We start from the raw sequence: 22466 nt of genomic DNA, 5'->3' as shown, positions 1-22466 counted from the left end.
GCCAGTTTTTCTCTCAGACCAGAATGGATCAAGGGGAGTCTCTGGAGCTCCCCCTTCTGGCCGGAGGTGGTAGTGCAGTTTTGCTATCTTAGTACTTGTATTTAGTGTCAGTAACTATTTTTGTGGCAAATACCCCTAGGGGTGCCACACTAGCAAAAAAGCTAAACAAAAAACAAGTGTCGGATTGTATTTTTTTTGCAATTTCACCACACTTGGACGTTTTTTCCTGTTTCATAGTACAAGACATGGTAAAAACAATGGTGTCTTTCAAAAGTACAACTCGTCCCACAAAAAATAAGCCCTCGCATGGCCATATTGATGGAAAAATAAAAAAGTTATGGCTCTGGGAAGGAGGGGAGCGAAAAACAAAAATGCAAAAACGAAAAAGGGCTGCGGGGTGAAGAGGTTAAAATGTGTGCAGGGGCTTTTAGAGGTTGTCTCCGCCTTGACAACATGGTCCATATGGCACCTATTGCAGTCCTGAACTGATCACCGTCACCTGGTTCCCAACACTCCTGACAAACAGTTGATTTTATTGGTGTAAATTGTGGTTAAGCAGGCATACAATGCATGGTGCCCATTTAGATGATTTTTTTTCTCTCTATTCTGGAAGTGCCTCTGACTTCCATATACCCTAATAGGTGATTTTTCCTAAATCAGGCTACTCATTTATTCCATTTACAGTATGACTTAGCAGAACATTTATTTAAAAACTGAATGATTAAAGAAGCACTCCTGACAAAACTTTGAATCATTAAACCTTTCTAAATGTGTATAGTATGGTACATTAAAATACTTCCCAATCCCAACTTCCCTGTTTTTTAGCGCTGTTCTGGTCGTCTTCTAACTCATGTTGAATTCTGAACAGCTGGAATTCATTTTTACAAAGCAAGTCTATAGAGCATTATATGGACGAGGGTGTTCTGTTTTCTAAGATGTATTTTAAAGATATTGAACCCTACTTTTATCAATTACCTAGGAATACATGACATTTTTGTATAGGAATCAGTCTTCTTAAGACAATTAGAATTGTTTTTCATACTCTAGCTATTTTTAATGCTCTTGTAATTTATCACATTTTTCCGGAGAATTTCCACGCAGAACCTTTAGGTGGTGGGACATGTGTGATTTTTTTATTTTTTTTTTAAGCACGCCCCTCCTCCATAGTACTCTGATTCACCTTCTAAATCCCTTTTGGATAGGAACCTTTGCAGAATTTTGCAATCATATTACTGATGCCTGGGTTCAGTTGGAGAATAAAGGAGTATTCAGTTAATTCTCTAGCAAGTTCATATTCCGTGGGCTGTAAAGCTGACTTCCATGAGCAATTAAATCTTATTAAAGCAAAAGGAAGACTAGAAAGACACCTTCACAGGAAAGATAGATCAGTTGGATAACAGTAGGTGTCATTTTTACGCTAAAGGAACTGAATATGACATCCCAGTACTGCTATAATAGATAAATGAAATTTCCACTGAATTTCAAATGTCCTTTGAACATTAACCATTGGTTAATATAATTTATACCTTATTAACTACAATGCAAGTGAATTAGCTCACATTACATCTCCTATGTAAAGTAAGCCTGCCTGGCTGAATACTAATTTTTTTTTCATACATTTTTTCTCCAGAGGATGAGACATCTGTTTCACTGCATAACCAATTTTTTAGCTTTAGAAAAAGAACTGTCATTTGTATTGGCTACATTCTCTTTTGTAGTCTGACTATTCAACAAGTTGTCACACATTTTTAGAGGAAAGACAACTTAGGACATTCAATTTTTGGCCCTGGTGAAAATTAATCATTGGTTATCCTGCTGCTGTGAAACCTGGTAGAAGCTGTTCAATTATCCTCCATTTTTTTTAAACTAATGAGCAATAGAGCTGAGCAAAAAGATTTACAGGACCCTGATTCATTAACCAAATTGGTAGTCCACGTCCACCATACAAGATCACTGTGAGCCTCCTATAAGTTGTAGCATAACTGCTGCATCTTAGGTTTAGCAGGCCCTTCAATTTCATGCATGTGTTTCAACGCATTATAATAATTTTTATGGGGCCTGCTAATCACAAGGGTTTGTAGAGATGTCGCAAGTAGTAGGAGGTCCTCAGTGTTCTGCTCCCACGACCATGAACCACTGCCATGTCTGCTGGCAAGTCTTTTTGCTCAACTCTATTAGGCAGTTTATGTAAGACATTAGTGTGCCAGCCTCTCCAGCACAATACACTTCCTCTTTATCAACTGTGCCCTTTGGAACAAGCCCTTTAAATATTGTTAAATCATATTGATCTCCTTTTAGGCAATGATTCAACTACTGCACAATCCGGCAGGGGAAATTGCCCTCCTTCAAGTCGTAAGCAACCCGAGTCACGAATGACCGTGAATGATGGAGATTATGGTGGAACTGACCAAGATGGAAAGGACTACAGTTACAACACTGCAGAAAATGACAGCAACAGAAGTCCTGGAGGTTTGCCATTTTCTTTATTTTCTTTCTTTATTTTTAAAAATACTTGATATGCAATTTTTGTATGCACTAATCAAAGGAGATAATTTCAAAGAATAGGAAAATGGGAAAACTCATTCATTTTATACTTTATACCTTCCTTTTAGATTGACTCCTGACATATAAATTAATAATAAATTAATCAACATCAGCATTTATTATTCCAAAGGAAACCTAAGCATGCCTCACTTCTATACTCGCTCGTTAGACTTTCATGCACCTTGATAGTATTGATAGGATAACCACTTCCCTGCCTTCTTTCATGGATGAGTAATTGTGGACATGTTCTAAAATATAATAGTTTAACTGATAATGGTCACTGAATGTGGTTTTTTTTTAACTTATTTTTCCGTGTGTGTGTGTGCTGCAGATTAGTGACACAACAGTGCCATGACAATATAGAACTAAAAAAGAAAATCGAATTTTACATATATCGTATGGTTCATATTTTTTGATCTTGTGGATTTTTTTAACCTTCGTCCGGCAAGTAGGTACAATTGTAACTATTCCGTTTTAAAATTGCAATAACTTTTGTTTTCGAAAAGCCGTAGAGGGCTGAAATTTCGTGACATCTCTGCAGTTTTGGTCCAGAATATATTGGCCAAATTTCAATAAAATATATATGAAGGAACAATTGTACCTCTGCAGCCTGTTAAGGTAAAATTATGCAGCCTGACAAAGGTTAAATTACTTCATTTTAATTTTCTTTGACACTCTCAATGCAGTTTTACTTATGTTTGAAGTATGATATTCTCGTCGTACTAAAAAAAGCCTTTTAATGTTCTTTTATGTACAAGTAATCCTTTATTGAGGTTCTTAATACCAAATTTCCAATGACTTCTCATTGAAAATAAAATTAAGTAAATGTGTCCATTGGTTTTACTTATAATGAAGGCCTGTAAGTTTTTTTTAATGAATAATCATATAAGGCAAAACAATGGCACTTGATAATGTAGAATATGTTATACTTCGAATGGAAAATGTAATTGTCAGGAGATGCACACCTACCCACATGACACTCAGCAATTGATTTACCAGTTAAGGTACCGTCACACATAGCGACGCTGCAGCGATACCGACAACGATCCGGATCGCTGCAGCGTCGCTGTTTGGTCGCTGGAGAGCTGTCACACAGACAGCTCTCCAGCGACCAACGATCCCGAGGTCCCCGGTAACCAGGGTAAACATCGGGTAACTAAGCGCAGGGCTGCGCTTAGTAACCCGATGTTTACCCTGGTTACCATCCTAAAAAGTAAAAAAACAAACGCTACATACTTACCTACAGCCGTCTGTCCTCGGCGCTCTGCTTCTCTGGTCTGGCTGTGAGCGCCGGGCAGCCAGAAAGCAGAGCGGTGACGTCACAGCCAGAGCAGGAGGAGTGCAGAGCACAGCGCTGGAGGACAGACGGCTGTAGGTAAGTATGTAGTGTTTGTTTTTTTACTTTTAGGATGGTAACCAGGGTAAACATCGGGTTACTAAGCGCGGCCCTGCGCTTAGTTACCCGATGTTTACCCTGGTTACCAGCGAAGACATCGCTGAATCGGTGTCACACACGCCGATTCAGCGATGTCTACGGGGAGTCCAGCGACGAAATAAAGTTCTGGACTTTCTTCCCCGACCAGCGATCTCCCAGCAGGGGCCTGATCGCTGCTGCCTGTCACACTGGACGATATCGCTAGCGAGGACGCTGCAACGTCACGGATCGCTAGCGATATCGTCTAGTGTGACAGTACCTTAAGTATTAGCAACTCAAATTAGCTTACAACCCCCACCCCACCACCACTACCCTACACCCACACCCACACACACACACACATAAACACACACACACACACACAAAAACACAAAAAGGAGTTAGTATGCCAAAACATTTTTTCCTTAGTTTCAAAAATATTTTTTAAGAAACAGAAAAATATTTCAAAAATAAAAACAGAACAATGGAGCTTAATAAAAACAAATCCAGTAAAGAGTGTTATGACCTGGTGGTGAGGACAATAATGGACCTGGTGGTTAAGAGCACACGGAATGACCTGATAGTTACAAATAATACAGGACAAGCTCTCAGACGTGGGAACTCTGCTGACCGCAATCCCTAATCCTATCACACACACTAGAAATAGCCGTGGAGCGCTCCTGACGCTCCCTAGGCGCCTCGTCACAGCCTAAGGAACTAGCTAGCCCTAAAGATAGAAAAATAAAGCCTACCTTGCCTCAGAGAAATTCCCCAAAGGAACAGGCAGCCCCCCATATAATAATGACTGTGAGTAAAGATGAAAATTACAAACACAGAGATGAAATAGATTTAGCAAAGTGAGGCCCGACTTACTGAACAGACAGAGGATAGGAAACGTAACTTTGCGGTCAGCACAAAAAACTACAAAAAGACCACGCAGAGGGCGCAAAAAGACCCTCCGCACAGACTCATGGTGCGGAGGCGCTCCCTCTGCGTCCCAGAGCTTCCAGCAAGCAAGACAAAAATCAAAATAGCAAGCTGGACAGAAAAATAGCAAACAGAGAAAATCAAGCAGGAACTTAGCTTCTGCTTGGAAGACAGGTCACAAGAACGATCCAGGAGCGAACTAGACCAATATTGGAACATTGACAGGTGGCATGGAGCAAAGAACTAGGTGGAGTTAAATAGAGCAGCCAGCTAACGAATTAACCTCGTCACCTGTGGAAGGAACCTCAGAAGACGCAGCCCCACTCACAACCACCAGAGGAAGCCGATGGACAGAACCAGCTGAAGTACCATTCACGACCACAGGAGGGAGCTTAACAACAGAATTCACAACAGTACCCCCCCCTTGAGGAGGGGTCACCGAACCCTCACCAGAGCCCCCAGGCCGACCAGGCCGAGCCAAATGAAAGGCACGAACCAGATCGGCAGCATGAACATCAGAGGCAAAGACCCAGGAATTATCTTCCTGACCATAACCCTTCCACTTGACCAGGTACTGGAGTTTCCGTCTCGAAATACGAGAATCCAAAATCTTCTCCACCACATACTCCAACTCCCCCTCAACCAACACCGGGGCCGGAGGATCAACGGATGGAACCACAGGCGCCACGTATCTCCGCAACCCCAAAGGAACACCCGGAGAGTCGGGCACAAAACTCTTTGACAGGGCATCAGCCTTCACATTCTTAGAGCCCGGAAGGTACGAAACCACAAAATCAAAACGGGAGAAAAATAGCGACCAACAAGCCTGTCTAGGATTCAACCGTTTAGCAGACTCGAGATAAGTCAAATTCTTGTGATCCGTCAAGACCACCACGTGATGCTTGGCTCCTTCAAGCCAATGACGCCACTCCTCGAATGCCCACTTCATGGCCAACAACTCTCGATTGCCAACATCATAATTGCGCTCAGCAGGCGAAAACTTTCTAGAAAAGAAGGCACATGGTTTCATCACCGAGCCATCAGAACTTCTTTGCGACAAAACAGCTCCTGCTCCAATCTCAGAAGCATCAACCTCGACCTGAAACGGGAGCGAAACATCTGGCTGGCACAACACAGGGGCAGAAGAAAAACGACGCTTCAACTCCTGAAAAGCTTCCACAGCCGCAGAAGACCAATTGACCACATCAGCACCCTTCTTGGTCAAATCAGTCAACGGTTTAGCAACACTAGAAAAATTACTGATGAAGCGACGATAAAAATTAGCAAAGCCCAGGAACTTTTGCAGACTCTTCACAGATGTCGGCTGAGTCCAATCATAAATGGCCTGAACTTTAACAGGGTCCATCTCGATAGTAGAAGGGGAAAAAATGAAACCCAAAAATGAAACCTTCTGAACACCAAAGAGACACTTAGACCCCTTCACAAACAAAGAATTAGCACGAAGGACCTGGAACACCATTCTGACCTGCTTCACGTGAGACTCCCAATCATCCGAGAAGACCAAAATATCATCCAAATATACAATCAGGAATTTATCCAGGTACTCTCGGAAGATGTCATGCATAAAGGACTGAAATACTGATGGAGCATTGGAAAGCCTGAAGGGCATAACCAGGTACTCAAAATGGCCCTCGGGCGTATTAAATGCTGTTTTCCATTCATCGCCCTGTTTAATACGCACAAGATTATACGCACCACGAAGATCTCTCTTGGTGAACCAACTAGCCCCTTTAATCCGAGCAAATAAATCAGACAGCAGCGGCAAAGGGTACTGAAATTTGACTGTGATCTTATTAAGAAGGTGGTAATCAATACAAGGTCTCAAAGAACCATCCTTCTTGGCCACAAAAAAGAACCCTGCTCTCAATGGTGACGACGACGACGGGCGAATATGACCCTTCTCCAAGGATTCCTTTATATAACTCCGCATAGCGGCGTGTTCTGGCACAGATAAATTGAACAATCGGCCCTTAGGAAACTTACTACCAGGAATCAAATTGATAGCACAATCACAATCCCTATGAGGAGGTAGGGCACTGGATTTGGGCTCATCAAATACATCCCGGTAATCCGACAAAAACTCCGGGACTTCAGAATGGGTGGATGATGAAATAGCCAAAAATGGAACATCACCATGTACCCCCTGACAACCCCAGCTGGACACAGACATAGATTTCCAATCCAACACTGGATTATGGACCTGTAGCCATGGCAACCCCAAAACGACCACATCATGCAGATTATGCAACACCAAAAAGCGAATATCCTCCTGATGTGCAGGAGCCATGCACATGGTCAATTGGGTCCAGTACTGGGGCTTATTCTTGGCCAAAGGCGTAGCATCAATTCCTCTCAATGGAATAGGATACTGCAAGGGCTCCAAGAAAAAACCACAGCGCCTAGCAAACTCCAAGTCCATCAAATTCAGGGCAGCGCCTGAATCCACAAATGCCATAACAGAATAGGATGACAAAGAGCAAATCAGAGTAACGGACAAAAGAAATTTCGACTGTACCGTACCAATGGTGGCAGACCTAGCAAACCGCTTAGTGCACTTAGGACAATCGGAGATGGCATGAGTGGAATCACCACAGTAAAAACACAGCCCATTTCGACGTCTGTGTTCTTGCCGTTCAGCTCTGGTCAAAGTCCTATCACATTGCATAGGCTCAGGTCTATGCTCAGATAATACCACCAAGTGGTGCACAACTTTACGCTAACGCAAGCATCGATCGATCTGAATGGCCAAAGACATAGACTCATTCAGACCAGCAGGCATGGGAAATCCCACCATGACATCCTTAAGGGCTTCAGAGAGACCCTTTCTGAAAATTGCTGCCAGCGCACATTCATTCCACTGAGTGAGTACAGACCACTTCCTAAACTTCTGACAATATATCTCTACCTCATCCTGACCCTGACACAGAGCCAGTAAGATTTTCTCTGCCTGATCCACTGAATTCGGTTCATCATAAAGCAATCCAAGCGCCAGAAAAAAAGCATCAACATCACGCAATGCCGGATCTCCTGGCGCAAGGGAAAATGCCCAGTCTTGAGGGTCGCCACGTAACAAAGAAATAATGATTTTCACTTGTTGAACAGGGTCACCTGAGGAGCGAGGTTTCAAAGCAAGAAACAATTTACAATTATTTTTGAAATTCAGAAACTTAGATCTATCCCCAAAAAACAAATCAGGAATTGGAATCCTAGGCTCTAACATCGGATTCTGAACCACAAAATCTTGAATGTTTTGTACCCTTGCAGTGAGATTATCCATACAAGAGGACAGACCTTGAATGTCCATATCTACACCTATATCCTGAGCCACCCAGAGGTAAAGGGGAAAAGAGACAAAACACACTGCAAAGAAACAAAAAATGGTCTCAAAACTTCTCTTATCCCTCTATTGAGATGCATTAATACTTTTAGGGCCACCTGTACTGTTATGACCTGGTGGTGAGGACAATAATGGACCTGGTGGTTAAGAGCACACGGAATGACCTGATAGTTACTAGTAATACAGGACAAGCTCTGAGACGTGGGAACTCTGCTGACCGCAAACCCTAATCCTATCACACACACACTAGAAATAGCCGTGGAGCGTTCCTGATGCTCCCTAGGCGCCTCGTCACAGCCTAAGGAACTAGCTAGCCCTAAATATTGAAAAATAAAGCCTACCTTGCCTCAGAGAAATTCCCCAAAGGAACAGGCAGCCCCCCACATATAATGACTGTGAGTAAAGATGAAAATACAAACACAGAGATGAAATAGATTTAGCAAAGTGAGGCCCGACTTACTGAACAGACAGAGGATAGGAAAGGTAACTTTGCGGTCAGCACAAAAAACTACAAAAAGACCACGCAGATGGCGCAAAAAGACCCTCCGCACCGACTCACGGTGCGGAGGCGCTCCCTCTGCGTCCCAGAGCTTCCAGCAAGCAAGACAAAAATCAAAATAGCAAGCTGGACAGAAAAATAGCAAACAGAGAAAAACAAGCAGGAACTTAGCTTCTGCTGGGAAGACAGGTCACAAGAACGATCCAGGAGCGAACTAGACCAATACTGGAACATTGACAGGTGGCATGGAGCAAAGAACTAGGTGGAGTTAAATAGAGCAGCCAGCTAACGAATTAACCTCGTCACCTGTGGAAGGAACCTCAGAAGCCGTAGCCCCACTCACAACCACCAGAGGAAGCCCATGGACAGAACCAGCCGAAGTACCATTCACGACCACAGGAGGGAGCTTAACAACAGAATTCACAACAAAAGAGTCAAGTTAATAGTATACCCCAAAGACCATTTCAATAGTTAGTGAGGTTAAAAATGCTTACAACAAGGGCTCATGCAGACAAGCTTATACGGACAGCACATTGACCCATTTTAATCAAAAGGACTGTCAGATGAACAATTTTTTCTTAGTCTGACTCTCCATAAGAAAAGAAAATTGTAGCATACACTACTTTCATGTCTATAACGGATGAGAATCACCAATTTGTTTTTGGGTGTGTAGCAAAAAAAGGAAAATCTTATCCCACACAGAACATCCATGTGGCACCTGATTTTTATGGATACATTTCTTTTAATTTAGGAAACTGTACATTTTTTTAATCTAGATGTATGAAAACGGATCACACATGGATGTCACGTGTATGTAAAAAAAAATGGACATACGGATAAAAATTACCGTACTTGAAAATCGCCTGAGTTTTCTTGATGCCACTCAGATAATTTTTCAAACTCTATTCTGTAAATGGTCTATATTTATTCAACTTGCAATAGATTTGTGAAAAACTGCTTTAAAATATATATAATACTTGAAGCCTGACTCACTAACTTTGGCTTGACCTGATGCTAACTTATCTTGACAACGATCATTTATACCAAACATCGACGTCAGTAAAAAAATTAAATACAAACATGAGAATATTTTCAAAATTACATTTTAATTACACCACCATAGTACTTCACCATTGTGGAGAAAGAGAACAAGACAAGAGAAGAAAGAGAAGCCAAGGATGATCTATCGCCTTATGAGAACTTCACCACGTGAAAGAGCTGGTAACCTATTTGGAAATTTTGAACACCAGAAAGTGAACCCACTTGATTGCAGGATCCTCCCAGCTAAATATGAAAATTTATTCTCACTACAACAAGCATTAAAAGTAATCTGTCATGTAAAATATTGCTATTAACCTGTAGATATTGGGGTAATCTTTAAGTTAATAGCATTCTGACACTGTGCGACACCTGCATTGAGAACCCCGAAGCTGGGAGGAGTGAACTTTATTCCCTCGGCAGCGTTTGCATCCAGTCATGGGGGTGGACCATCACGATTTCAAAAACCGCTGTGAGTATAGAGAACGTCAGCTGTAACTGCACCCCGGCACTGACTGACAACTGTCTCTAATGCTGAAATTGCTGTCAGTCAATGCCGGTGGTGCAGTTACAGCCAACGTTCTCTATACACAAAGCAGTGATTCAAACTGTGATGGCCCACCCCTATGACTGTAAGCCGAATGCTGGGGTTACAAAACTCATTTAATCCCGGCACCGGGGCTCTCAATGCAGGTGCCGCACAGTGCCAGAATGCTATTAACCTGCAGATTAACCCCACATCTTTAATTAATAGCGCTATTTTCCATGACAAGTTCCCTTTAACCCTAGAAGAAATTTCTAACATTTTTTTGAAGAACAGTACCTTTTACTTTGAACTTATTTATGGAGGACATTATTACATTCTCGGTACCTGTGTCAATAAATAATTTGCAGAATGGCGAGGCACTGCAGTATTTATTTATTAAAGTTGCTCGCCAGAACAGTTGGCGCACTAATTAGAGATCATTTACATGCTGTGTGTGGTCCCTAGGCATGTCGGTACATCATAACCTTGTCTGCTGTGCGTTTATTTTACTCCTGTCTGTGATGTAAAGTCATTCCTCTTAAACAAGACTTTAATAGTAAGAGGATGTTCTATTCTTGTTTCAGCATTAGTCATATACATATTTCTATGCCTCGTTTATCAAAATCCATTTTCCAATGCGCAAAAATAATATAAATGGCCTAGTGCATTTAAATGAGCAGAATGACTAATATAGTCTTATCTCTGAAGCAACTAAACACTATAATTGCATTTAAATTGATCTCTCCCAACCTTTAATATGATTTACTTGTATGATTATATGTAATTCTAGCATAAAATCTCCCTCACAAATTGTAATATAAATGGTTTAACTTCTGTACTTGGCAGACAGGCATTCAGAGAGAGAAATGTCCAGTAGGGAAGTAGTCCAGATACACATTCGAAACACGGGTCAGAGTTTGCTAATAAGATAGTGATCCATTGCACTATCCGCAATGCAGAACAGTTGTGGAGAACAAATTAAAAAAATATATTTATATTACTTGAATCGGTTTGTCTGCTCTATTAAAAATACCGTAGCTATCGGCAGTGTCTGCAGGAGAGTTTGCAGATTTCTAAATACTCTTCTGGATGTTAATTGATGCCTCATCAACTTGCAAAGAGAGTCAACATAAATGTGAGTTATGTTAACTGTGTAGCTTGCTGTAGTACACTATTGTTTACATCACTTTAATTCATTTTAAGAGGAAAAACATTGTAGCATATACACTCTTAGATATTTCTCTAACTCTAATGGTGACAACTTGCAAAGAATTATTCTCAAGCTAACTATGATAAGCTAAGATGGGAATAACTTGTTAAGTAAAACTGGAAATTAATTCATTTAAAGGGGTTGTCAAGTGCTTTAAAATTAATTGCCTATCCCGAGGATAGGTCATAGATACCAGATCAGTGAGAATGCAACACTCCACAATGCCACTGATAAGTTGATCCCAGTGCTAGTGGCGACCAGATGTGATCAGCTGCCTGGCTGTGTAGCATGGCTCCATAAAGTCCACAGTGGCCGTGGCCAGGTACTGCACATATGCCCCTATTAAAATAAATATGGGTAAATCTGCAGTAGAATCATAGAATGTTCGAGTTGGAAAGGACTTCAAGGGTCATTAGGTCCAACTCCCTGCTCAGTGCAGCACAGGATTCACTAAAACATCTCTGACAGATGTCTGTCCAGCTTGTTTGAAGACTTTCAATGAAGGAGAACTCGCCACCTCTTGTGGCAGGCTGTTCCACTCATTGGTCACCCTCGCTGTCAAAACGTTTTTTCTATTACCTAATCTGTACCTTCTCCCTTTCATTTTCATTCCATTGCTTCTCGTGTTTCTATGTCTAAATGAGAATAATGATGATCCCTCTACACTGTTAAGTCTCCTCTTAGCCTTCTTTTTTGTCAGCTAAATATTCTCAGATCTGTTAATCGTTCCTTGTAGGGCATATTTTGCAGTCTGCTCAACATCCTGGTAGCTCTTCTATGAACCTGTTCCAGTTTTTCAATGTCTTTTTAAAAAATGTAGCGCCCAGAGCTGGACATATTATTTCAGATGAGGCCTGACCAAGGAGGAGAATACGGGAATAATTAATTCACATGATCTAGATTCTATGCTTCTCTTAATGCATCCTAGAAATGTGTGCCTTTTTTTGCTGCTGCATCACACTGTTGACTCATGTGCAGTAACATAGTAACATAGTAACATAGTTAGTAAGGCCGAAAAAAGACATTTGTCCATCCAGTTCAGCCTATATTCCATCATAATAAATACCCAGATCTACGTCCTTCTACAGAACCTAATAATTGTATGATACAATATTGTTCTGCTCCAGGAAGACATCCAGGCCTCTCTTGAACCCCTCGACTGAGTTCGCCATCACCACCTCCTCAGGCAAGCAATTCCAGATTCTCACTGCTCTAACAGTAAAGAATCCTCTTCTATGTTGGTGGAAAAACCTTCTCCCCTCCAGACGCAAAGAATGCCCCCTTGTGCCCGTCACCTTCCTTGGTATAAACAGATCCTCAGCGAGATATTTGTATTGTCCCCTTATATACTTATACATGGTTATTAGATCGCCCCTCAGTCGTCTTTTTTCTAGACTAAATAATCCTAATTTCGCTAATCTATCTGGGTATTGTAGTTCTCCCATCCCCTTTATTAATTTTGTTGCCCTCCTTTGTACTCTCTCTAGTTCCATTATATCCTTCCTGAGCACCGGTGCCCAAAACTGGACACAGTACTCCATGTGCGGTCTAACTAGGGATTTGTACAGAGGCAGTATAATGCTCTCATCATGTGTATCCAGACCTCTTTTAATGCACCCCATGATCCTGTTTGCCTTGGCAGCTGCTGCCTGGCACTGGCTGCTCCAGGTAAGTTTATCATTAACTAGGATCCCCAAGTCCTTCTCCCTGTCAGATTTACCCAGTGGTTTCCCGTTCAGTGTGTAATGGTGATATTGATTCCCTCTTCCCATGTGTATAACCTTACATTTATCATTGTTAAACCTCATCTGCCACCTTTCAGCCCAAGTTTCCAACTTATCCAGATCCATCTGTAGCAGAATACTATCTTCTCTTGTATTAACTGCTTTACATAGTTTTGTATCATCTGCAAATATCGATATTTTACTGTGTAAACCTTCTACCAGATCATTAATGAATATGTTGAAGAGAACAGGTCCCAATACTGACCCCTGCGGTACCCCACTGGTCACAGCGACCCAGTTAGAGACTATACCATTTATAACCACCCTCTGCTTTCTATCACTAAGCCAGTTACTAACCCATTTACACACATTTTCCCCCAGACCAAGCATTCTCATTTTGTGTACCAACCTCTTGTGCGGCACGGTATCAAACGCTTTGGAAAAATCGAGATATACCACGTCCAATGACTCACCGTGGTCCAGTCTATAGCTTACCTCTTCATAAAAACTGATTAGATTGGTTTGACAGGAGCGATTTCTCATAAACCCATGCTGATATGGAGTTAAACAGTTATTCTCATTGAGATAATCCAGAATAACATCCCTCAGAAACCCTTCAAATATTTTACCAACAATAGAGGTTAGACTTACTGGCCTATAATTTCCAGGTTCACTTTTAGAGCCCTTTTTGAATATTGGCACCACATTTGCTATGCGCCAGTCCTGCGGAACAGACCCTGTCGCTATAGAGTCACTAAAAATAAGAAATAATGGTTTATCTATTACATTACTTAGTTCTCTTAGTACTCGTGGGTGTATGCCGTCCGGACCCGGAGATTTATCTATTTTAATCTTATTTAGCCGGTTTCGCACCTCTTCTTGGGTTAGATTGGTGACCCTTAATATAGGGTTTTCATTGTTTCTTGGGATTTCACCTAGCATTTCATTTTCCACCGTGAATACCGTGGAGAAGAAGGTGTTTAATATGTTAGCTTTTTCCTCGTCATCTACAACCATTCTTTCCTCACTATTTTTTAAGGGGCCTACATTTTCAGTTTTTATTCTTTTACTATTGATATAGTTGAAGAACAGTTTGGGATTAGTTTTACTCTCCTTAGCAATGTGCTTCTCTGTTGCCTTTTTGGCAGCTTTAATTAGTTTTTTAGATAAAGTATTTTTCTCCCTATAGTTTTTTAGAGCTTCAATGGTGCCATCCTGCTTTAGTAGTGCAAATGCTTTCTTTTTACTGTTAATTGCCTGTCTTACTTCTTTGTTTAGCCACATTGGGTTTTTCCTATTTCTAGTCCTTTTATTCCCACAAGGTATAAACCGCTTACACTGCCTATTTAGGATGTTCTTAAACATTTCCCATTTATTATCTGTATTCTCATTTCTGAGGATATTGTCCCAGTCTACCAGATTAAGGGCATCTCTAAGCTGTTCAAACTTTGCCTTCCTAAAGTTCAATGTTTTTGTGACTCCCTGACAAGTCCCCCTAGTGAAAGACAGGTGAAACTGCACAATATTGTGGTCGCTATTTCCTAAATGCCCAACCACCTGCAGATTTGTTATTCTGTCAGGTCTATTAGATAGTATTAGGTCTAAAAGTGCTGCTCCTCTGGTTGGATTCTGCACCAATTGTGAAAGATAATTTTTCTTGGTTATTAGCAGAAACCTGTTGCCTTTATGGGTTTCACAGGTTTCTGTTTCCCAGTTAATATCCGGGTAGTTAAAGTCCCCCATAACCAGGACCTCATTATGGGTTGCAGCTTCATCTATCTGCTTTAGAAGTAGACTTTCCATGCTTTCTGTTATATTTGGGGGTTTGTAACAGACCCCAATGAGAATTTTGTTACCATTTTTCCCTCCATGAATTTCAACCCATATGGACTCGACATCCTCATTCCCTTCGCTAATATCCTCCCTTAAAGTGGACTTTAGACAAGACTTTACATAGAGACAAACCCCTCCTCCTCTCCGATTTTTACGATCCTTTCTAAACAGACTGTAACCCTGTAAGTTAACTGCCCAGTCATAGCTTTCATCTAACCATGTCTCGGTTATTCCCACTATGTCAAAGTTACCTGTAGATATTTCTGCTTCTGCTTCTGCTTCAGTCTGTGTTCTCTTAGTATACTCAAGTCTTTTTCACATGTGCTGTTGCTAACTTCTATCCCTCCCATTCTGTAGATGTAATTTTCATTTTTCTTGCCCAGTTGTAGAATCTTGTATTTCTCCCTGTTAAATACCATTCTATTAGTCGCTGCCTAATGTTCAAGCTTATCTAAATCCTTCTGAATCCTTTCTCAGTCTTCTCTAGTGTTGGCTATCCCTCATAGCTTTGCATTGTCTGCAAATTTGATTAGTTTACCTTCAGTTCTCTTATCTAGATAATTTATAAAAATGTTGAATACCACTGGGGCCAGGACAGAACATTGATGTACCTAATTTGAAACACTCTTCCAATTGGAAGCCATTTATTACCTTTCTTTGAGTACAATCACTGACCCAGTTATGAATCCACCTAACCGCAGCCTTGTTAATCCCATACTTGGTCACTTTTTCCATAAGGATAGTACATGATACTTTATCAAATGCTTTGCTGTAGTCCAGATATACTATACCTACTGCGTTTCCCTGATCTACCCACTCAGTGATTCCATCATATAAGGAAATTTGATTAGTCTGGCATGACTTGTTTGCTACAAACCCATGTTAGCACTGGTTAATTACTGTATTCTAATCCAAGTACTTGTACACATTTTGTTTATTAATTTGCTCAAAGATCACTCCTGACAGAGAAGTAAGGCTCACTGGCTTGTAACTTCCTGGCTTCATCTTCTTTCCTTTTTTTGAAGATAGTGACATGTGCCCTTCTCCAGTCTTTTAGTACTTCCCGTTTTCTCCAGGATTTTTAAAAGATTCTTTCTAGGAAAGAAAGGAGAGGTTTGTGGATGACTTCCGCCCTTGCTGATCAATTTTGAGACGTATATCCCAAATTATCAAATGGATAGTGTTTTATTCTATGCGTTTCAAAGTACAAAAGACCACAAGTATTAGATGTTTGTGATCTTTCCTGATGAAGAAGTCTTTTGTACTTTGAAACATGTAGAATAAACCACTATCCATTTGACAATCTGGGATATACATCTCATCATTGACTAGCAAGCAAGGAAATCATCTACAAAGCTCTCCTTTCTTTCCTTGATATCTATTGTTTGGTCATTTACTGACCCGTGGATCTGCTGCAGCTGATGTGCTTTATTACATGCTTTATAGATACTCATAAAAGGTGAGTGTAATTTTGATTTTATCGCCTGCCATACTCCTCGGATAAGACTCTATGTTGAACTCATTTCTCAAACAGCTCTGCAACTAAAGATTCTTTTTAGTGATTCTCCAATTTTTTTATGCTAACTTATTCAACACCCTAGGATGCAATTCATCTGGACCAGGAGATTAATTTAAATTAGCAAAATGTTACCTCACCATCTCACTGTTTATAGCTTGTGTGGATTCCTTTATTTCTTCGATGGCACCGTAAAAAAAATGTTTTGTTAGGGAGATATAAGGGTTAAAAGTTGACCAGCAATTTCTCATTTTTACAACACCATTTGTTTTTAAGGACCACATCTCATTTGAAGTCATTTTGAGGGGTACATATGAGCGAAAATAACAAAGTGTGACACCAGTCTAAAAACTGCACCCCTCAAGGTGCTCAAAACCACATTCAAGAAGTTTATTAACCCTTCAGGTGTTTCACAGGAATTTTTGAAATTTTTAAATAAAAATGATCATTTAACTTTTTTTCATACAAACTTTAATTCAGCTCCAATTTGATTTATTTTACCAAGGGTAACAGGAGAAAGTGGACCAAAAAAGTAGTTGTACAATTTGTTCTGAGTACGGCGATACCCCATATGTAGGGGTAAACCACTGTTTGGGCGCATGGCAGAGCTTGGAAGGGAAGGAGCGCTATTTGACTTTTGACTTTTCAATGCAAAATTTACTGGAACTGAGATGGAACGCCATGTTGCGTTTGGAGAGCCCCTGATGTGCCTAGACATTGAAACACCCCACAAGTGACACCATTTTGGAAAGTAGACCCCCTATGGAACTTATCTAGATGTGTGGTGAGCACTTTGACCCACCAAGTGCTTCACTGAAGTTTATAATGCAGAGCCGTAAAAATACAAAAATCATATTTTTTCACAAAAATGATATTTTCACCTCCAATTTTTTATTTTCCCAAGGGTAAGAGAAGAAATTGGACCCTAAAAGTTGTTGTGCAATTTGTCTTGAGTAATCTGATACCCCATATGTGGGGGTAAACCACTGTTTGGGCGCATGGCAGATCTCAGAAGGGAAGGAGCGCCATTTGACTTTTCAATGCAAAATTGACTGGATTTGAGATGGGAAGCTATATTGCGTTTGGAGAGCCACTGATGTGCCTAAACATTGAAACCCCCCACAAGTGACCACATATTAGAAACTAGATCCCCTAAGGAACTTATCTAGATGTGTTGTGTGAACTTTGAACCCCCAAGTGTTTCACTACAGTTTATAACGCAGAGCCATGAAAATAAAAAAATCATTTTTTTCCCACAAAAGTGTTTTTTAGCCCCCCAGTTTTGTTTTTTCCCAAGAGTAACAGGAGAAATTGGACCCCAAAAGTTGTTGTACAATGTGTCCTGAGTACGCTGATACCCCATATGTGGGGGGAACCACTGTTTGGGCGTATGGCAGAGCTTGGAAGGGAAGGAGCACCGTTTGACTTTTCAATGCAAAATTGACTGGAATTGATATGGGACACCATGTCGCGTTTGGAGAGCCCCTGATGTGCCTAAACATTGAAACCCCCAACAAGTGACACCATTTTGGAAAGTAGACCCCCTAAGGAACTTATCTAAATGTGTGTTGAGAGCTTTGAACCCCCAAGTGTTTCACTACAGTTTATAACGCAGAGCCGTGAAAATAATTTTTTTTTCTTTTTCACAAAAATTCTTTTGTAGCGCCCAGTTTTGTATTTTTCCAAGGGTAACAGGAGAAATTGGGCACCAAAAGTTGTTGTTCAATATGTCCTGAGTACACCAATGCCCCATATGTGGGGAACCACCATTTGGCAGAGCTCGGAAGGGAAGGAGGGTCATTTGGAATGCAGACTTAGATGGATTAGTCTGCAGGCGTCACTTTGCATTTGCAGAGCCCCTAATGTACCTAAACAGTAGAAACCCCCCATATTGGAAACTAGACCCTCCAAGAAACTTATCTAGATGTGTTGTGAGAACTTTGAACCCCCAAGTGTTTCACTACAGTTTAACGCAGAGCCGTGAAAATAAAATAGAAAAATTCCCACAAAAATGGTTTTTAGGCCTCCAAATTTTTATTTTCCAAAGAGTAACAGGAAAAATTGGACCCCAAAAGTTGTTGTCCAATTTTTCCGGAGTACGCTGATACCCCATACATGGCGTCCCATCTATACTCCAGTCAATTTTGCATTGAAAAGTCAAATAGCGCTCTTTCCCTTCCGAGCTCGGCCATGTGCCCAAACAGTGGTTTAAACCCACATATGGGGTATCGTCGTACACAGGACAAATTGTACAATGACTTTTGGTCTCCATTTTCTTCTGTTACCCTTGGTGAAATAAAACAAATTGGAGCTGAAGTAATTTTTTTGTGAAAAAAAGTTAAATGTTTGTTTTTATTTAAATATTTCAAAAATTCCTGTGAAACACCTGAAGGGTTAATAAACTCCTTGAATGTGGTTTTGATCACCTTGAGGGGTACAGTTTTTAGAATGGTGTCATACTTGGTTATTTTCTATCATATAGACCCTTCAAAGTGGCTTCAAATGTGATGTGGTCCCTAAAAAAAAAAATGATGTTGTAAAAATGAGAAATTGTTGGTTAACTTTTAACCCTTATAACTCCCCAACAAATAAAAATCTTGGTTCCAAAATTGTGCTGATGTAAAGTATACATGAGGGAAATGTTAATTATTAAGTATTGTGCATGACATATCTCTGTGATTTAAGGGCATAAAAATTAAAAGTTGGAAAATTGCAAAATTTCATAATTTTTGCCAAATTTCCATTTTTTTTCACAAATAAATGCAGATAATGTCAAAGAAGTTTTACTACTATCATGAAGTACAATATGTCAAGCGAAAACTTTGTCAGAATCATCAAGATCCGTTGAAACGTTCCAGAGTTATCACCTCATAAAGGGACAGTGGTCAGAATTGTAAAAATTGGCCCAGTAATTAATGTGCAAACAACCCTTGGGGGTAAAGGGGTTAAGTGTCATGTCTGGTAAAGGGTTGAGCCCCATGAGAGGGGGTGTCAAATCAGCAAAGAGATCCCACACGTATCATCACTATATTAAGGGGAATTATTACACAGGGTGGTTGGCATTACGATAAACATTATTCGTACTTTGTTGTACTCTCCAATTGTTTCTAGACGTGGTCTGCCTGTTTTATACAATTCTCAATAAAGAAATATCTGTCCACATAATAGAAAATAAGTAGGGATGAGTGGACCTGTGGAAATCTGGGTTTAATCGAACTTTAGTTCAGCGTTCGGTTCTGGTACCAGAACTTGACCCTGGACCATAATCCTATATATGTCAATGGAGACTTGAACTTTGGTACTGTAAAATGGTGATGTAAGGGCTAGGAGGCTGAAAAAGGATGCAAAACGGGGGTAAGAGAAGGACAATTGCCCTGCAAAATGAATGAATAAGAAAACACTTAAAATAGTATAGAATAAAAATTATATAATCTTGAACAAGAAGGCGGAGGTCTGAGTGGAGCAGTAAATAAATGAAAAACTAGACTTGGGGTCCCTCTTATTTTTAATAACTAGTGAAGGCAACACAGACAGCTAGGGGCTGATATTAGAAGTCTGGGAAGGGCCATGGATATTGTCCCCTGCCCAGCCTAATAAGACCAGCCCTTAGCTGCCCCAGGAACGGTGCATCTGTAAGATGTGCCAATTCTGGCCTTAGCCTCATCTCTTCCCGATTGCCCTGAAGCAGTGGCAATTGGGTAATGGGATTGTTGGGTTAATGGCGGCAGCTGACGCTGACATCAAGCTCACGGGTTGGTAATTGAGAGACGACTGTCAGACACCCCCTTAACTAACCCAGCAGTCAAAAGAAATAAACACAGACAAAAATAATCTTTATTTGACAAAATAATCATCTACATTTGGTATATATTGCAAATCCTCTTACAGTTTTTGCACTCAACCGTTGTTTCTGTTGATCACTTTTGCTATCAGACATATCATGCCACAAGGTGCTAAAGCATTGCAAAATCTCATTCAACCAATGTGTGATGTGTTCCTATATAGACTTTTGCAAATGGACATATTAGTTATTTCACTTCCTCATAATCTCTACACGGGTTTGATAAAACAATGGCTAGCAAGGCTTTGTTTCCTGCTGTCTAGGAGAAATGGCATGTGTATATAAAGTCCATTAATAAGAGTGCACTGCTCAGGATGCTGAATATATCCCTGAGGTATTTTATGAGAACAAAAAAATTGGAACTGATTTCCCAACATGTCCTCATTGTCTCAAAAAACAGCAATGTTCCCTCTTGGTCCATTTTTGTGATGGGAGCTGATGAATGAAATTATGTACAGCACAGACGATAGGAGGTTGTGTAGGTTAATTGGCAGACTTTCAGACAAGTTTTAAAGATCAAGGAAAAGCTTATGGAAAATTGGAAAATTCTTATGAAAACACATCAAAGAAATAATTTTAGTTGCTTTATAAAGTTTTCTATTTATAGAAATATTAACTATCTCTAGCCTCCCACTAAAATATTGCAAACTCCCTGTATGTCCTCTGTGCTATATACAGTGGGTACGGTAAGTATTCAGACCCTTTTTAATGTTTCACTCTTTGTTTCACTGCAGCCATTTGGTGAATTCAAAAAAGAAATTTTTTTTCTCATTAATGTACATTCTGCACCCTATCTTGACTGAAAAAAAAACAAATGTAGTAATTTTTGCAAATTTGTTAAAAAAGAAAAACTGAAATATCACATGGTCTTAAGTATTCAGACCCTTTGCTCGGAATTGAGTAGAAGCACCTTTTGAGCTAGTACAGCCATGAGTCGTCTTGGGAACGATGCAACAAGTTTTTCACACTTGGATTTGGGGATCCTCTGCCATTCTTCCTTGCAGATCCTCTCCAGTTCCGTCAGGTTGGATGGTGAATGATGGTGGACAGCCATTTTCAGGTCTCTCCAGAGATACTCAATTGGGTTTAGGTCAGGGCTCTGGCTGGGCCAGTCAAAAATGGTCACAGAGCTGTTCTGAAGCCACTCCTTTGTCATTTTAGCTGTGTGCTTAGGGCCATTGTCTGAGGTCCAGAGCACTCTGGAAGAGGTTTTCATCCAGGATATCTCTGTACTTGGCCGCATTCATGTTTCCTTCAATGGCAACCAGTTATCCTGTCCCTGCAACTGAAAAACACCCCCATAGCATGATGCTGCCACCACCATGTTTCACTGTTATGATTGTATTGGGCAGGTGATGAGCAGTGCCTGGTTTTCTCCACACATACCGCTTAGAATTATCACCAAAAAGGTATATCTTTGTATCATCAGACCAGAGAATCTTATTTCTCATAGTCTGTGAGTCCTTCATGTATTTTTTTTTAGCAAACTCTATACAGGCTTTCATATGTCTTGCACTGAGGAGAGGCTTCCATCTGGCCACTCTGCCATAAAGGCCTGACTGGTGGGGGGCTGCAGTGATAGTTGACTTTGTGCAACTTTCTCCCATCTCCTTACTGCATCTCTGTAGCTCAGCCACAGTGATCTTGGGGTTCTTTTTTTTACCTCTCTCACCAAAGCTCTTCTCCTACGATTGCTTAGTTTGGCTGGACAGCCAGGTCTAGGAAGACTTCTGGGGTTTCCAAACTTCTTCCATTTAAGGATTATGGAGGCCACTGTGCTCTTAGGAGCCTTGAGTACAGCACAAATTCTGTTGTAACCTTGACCAGATCTGTGCCTTGCTGCAATTCTGTCTCTGAGCTCCTTGGCCAGTTCCTTTGACCTCATCATTATAAAGACAGGTGTGTGCCTTTCCAAATCAAGTCCTATCAGTTTAATTAAACACAGCTGGACTCCAATGAAGGAGTAGAACCATCTCAAGGAGGATCACAAGGAAATCGACGGCATGTGACTTAAATGAGTGTTTGAGCAAAGGGTC

At 40.6% G+C, this 22466-nt stretch overlaps 1 protein-coding gene across 1 annotated transcript in view; it reads left to right on the top strand.

Moving 5' to 3' along the window:
- Positions 1-22466, top strand: part of RPH3A (rabphilin 3A) — a 507416-nt gene that overhangs the window by 353423 nt on the left and 131527 nt on the right. The window contains exon 8 of the mRNA XM_069754762.1: positions 2299-2469. Coding sequence (XP_069610863.1) covers positions 2299-2469 — 171 coding nt within the window. The remainder of the gene's footprint in view (positions 1-2298; positions 2470-22466) is intronic.

This window comes from Ranitomeya imitator, chromosome 1, assembly GCF_032444005.1.
Source record: "Ranitomeya imitator isolate aRanImi1 chromosome 1, aRanImi1.pri, whole genome shotgun sequence".
NCBI classification, from domain to species: domain Eukaryota; kingdom Metazoa; phylum Chordata; class Amphibia; order Anura; family Dendrobatidae; genus Ranitomeya; species Ranitomeya imitator.
The sequence above is the reverse complement of the archived record's forward strand: the minus strand, read 5'-3'. Positions and strand labels throughout refer to the sequence as shown.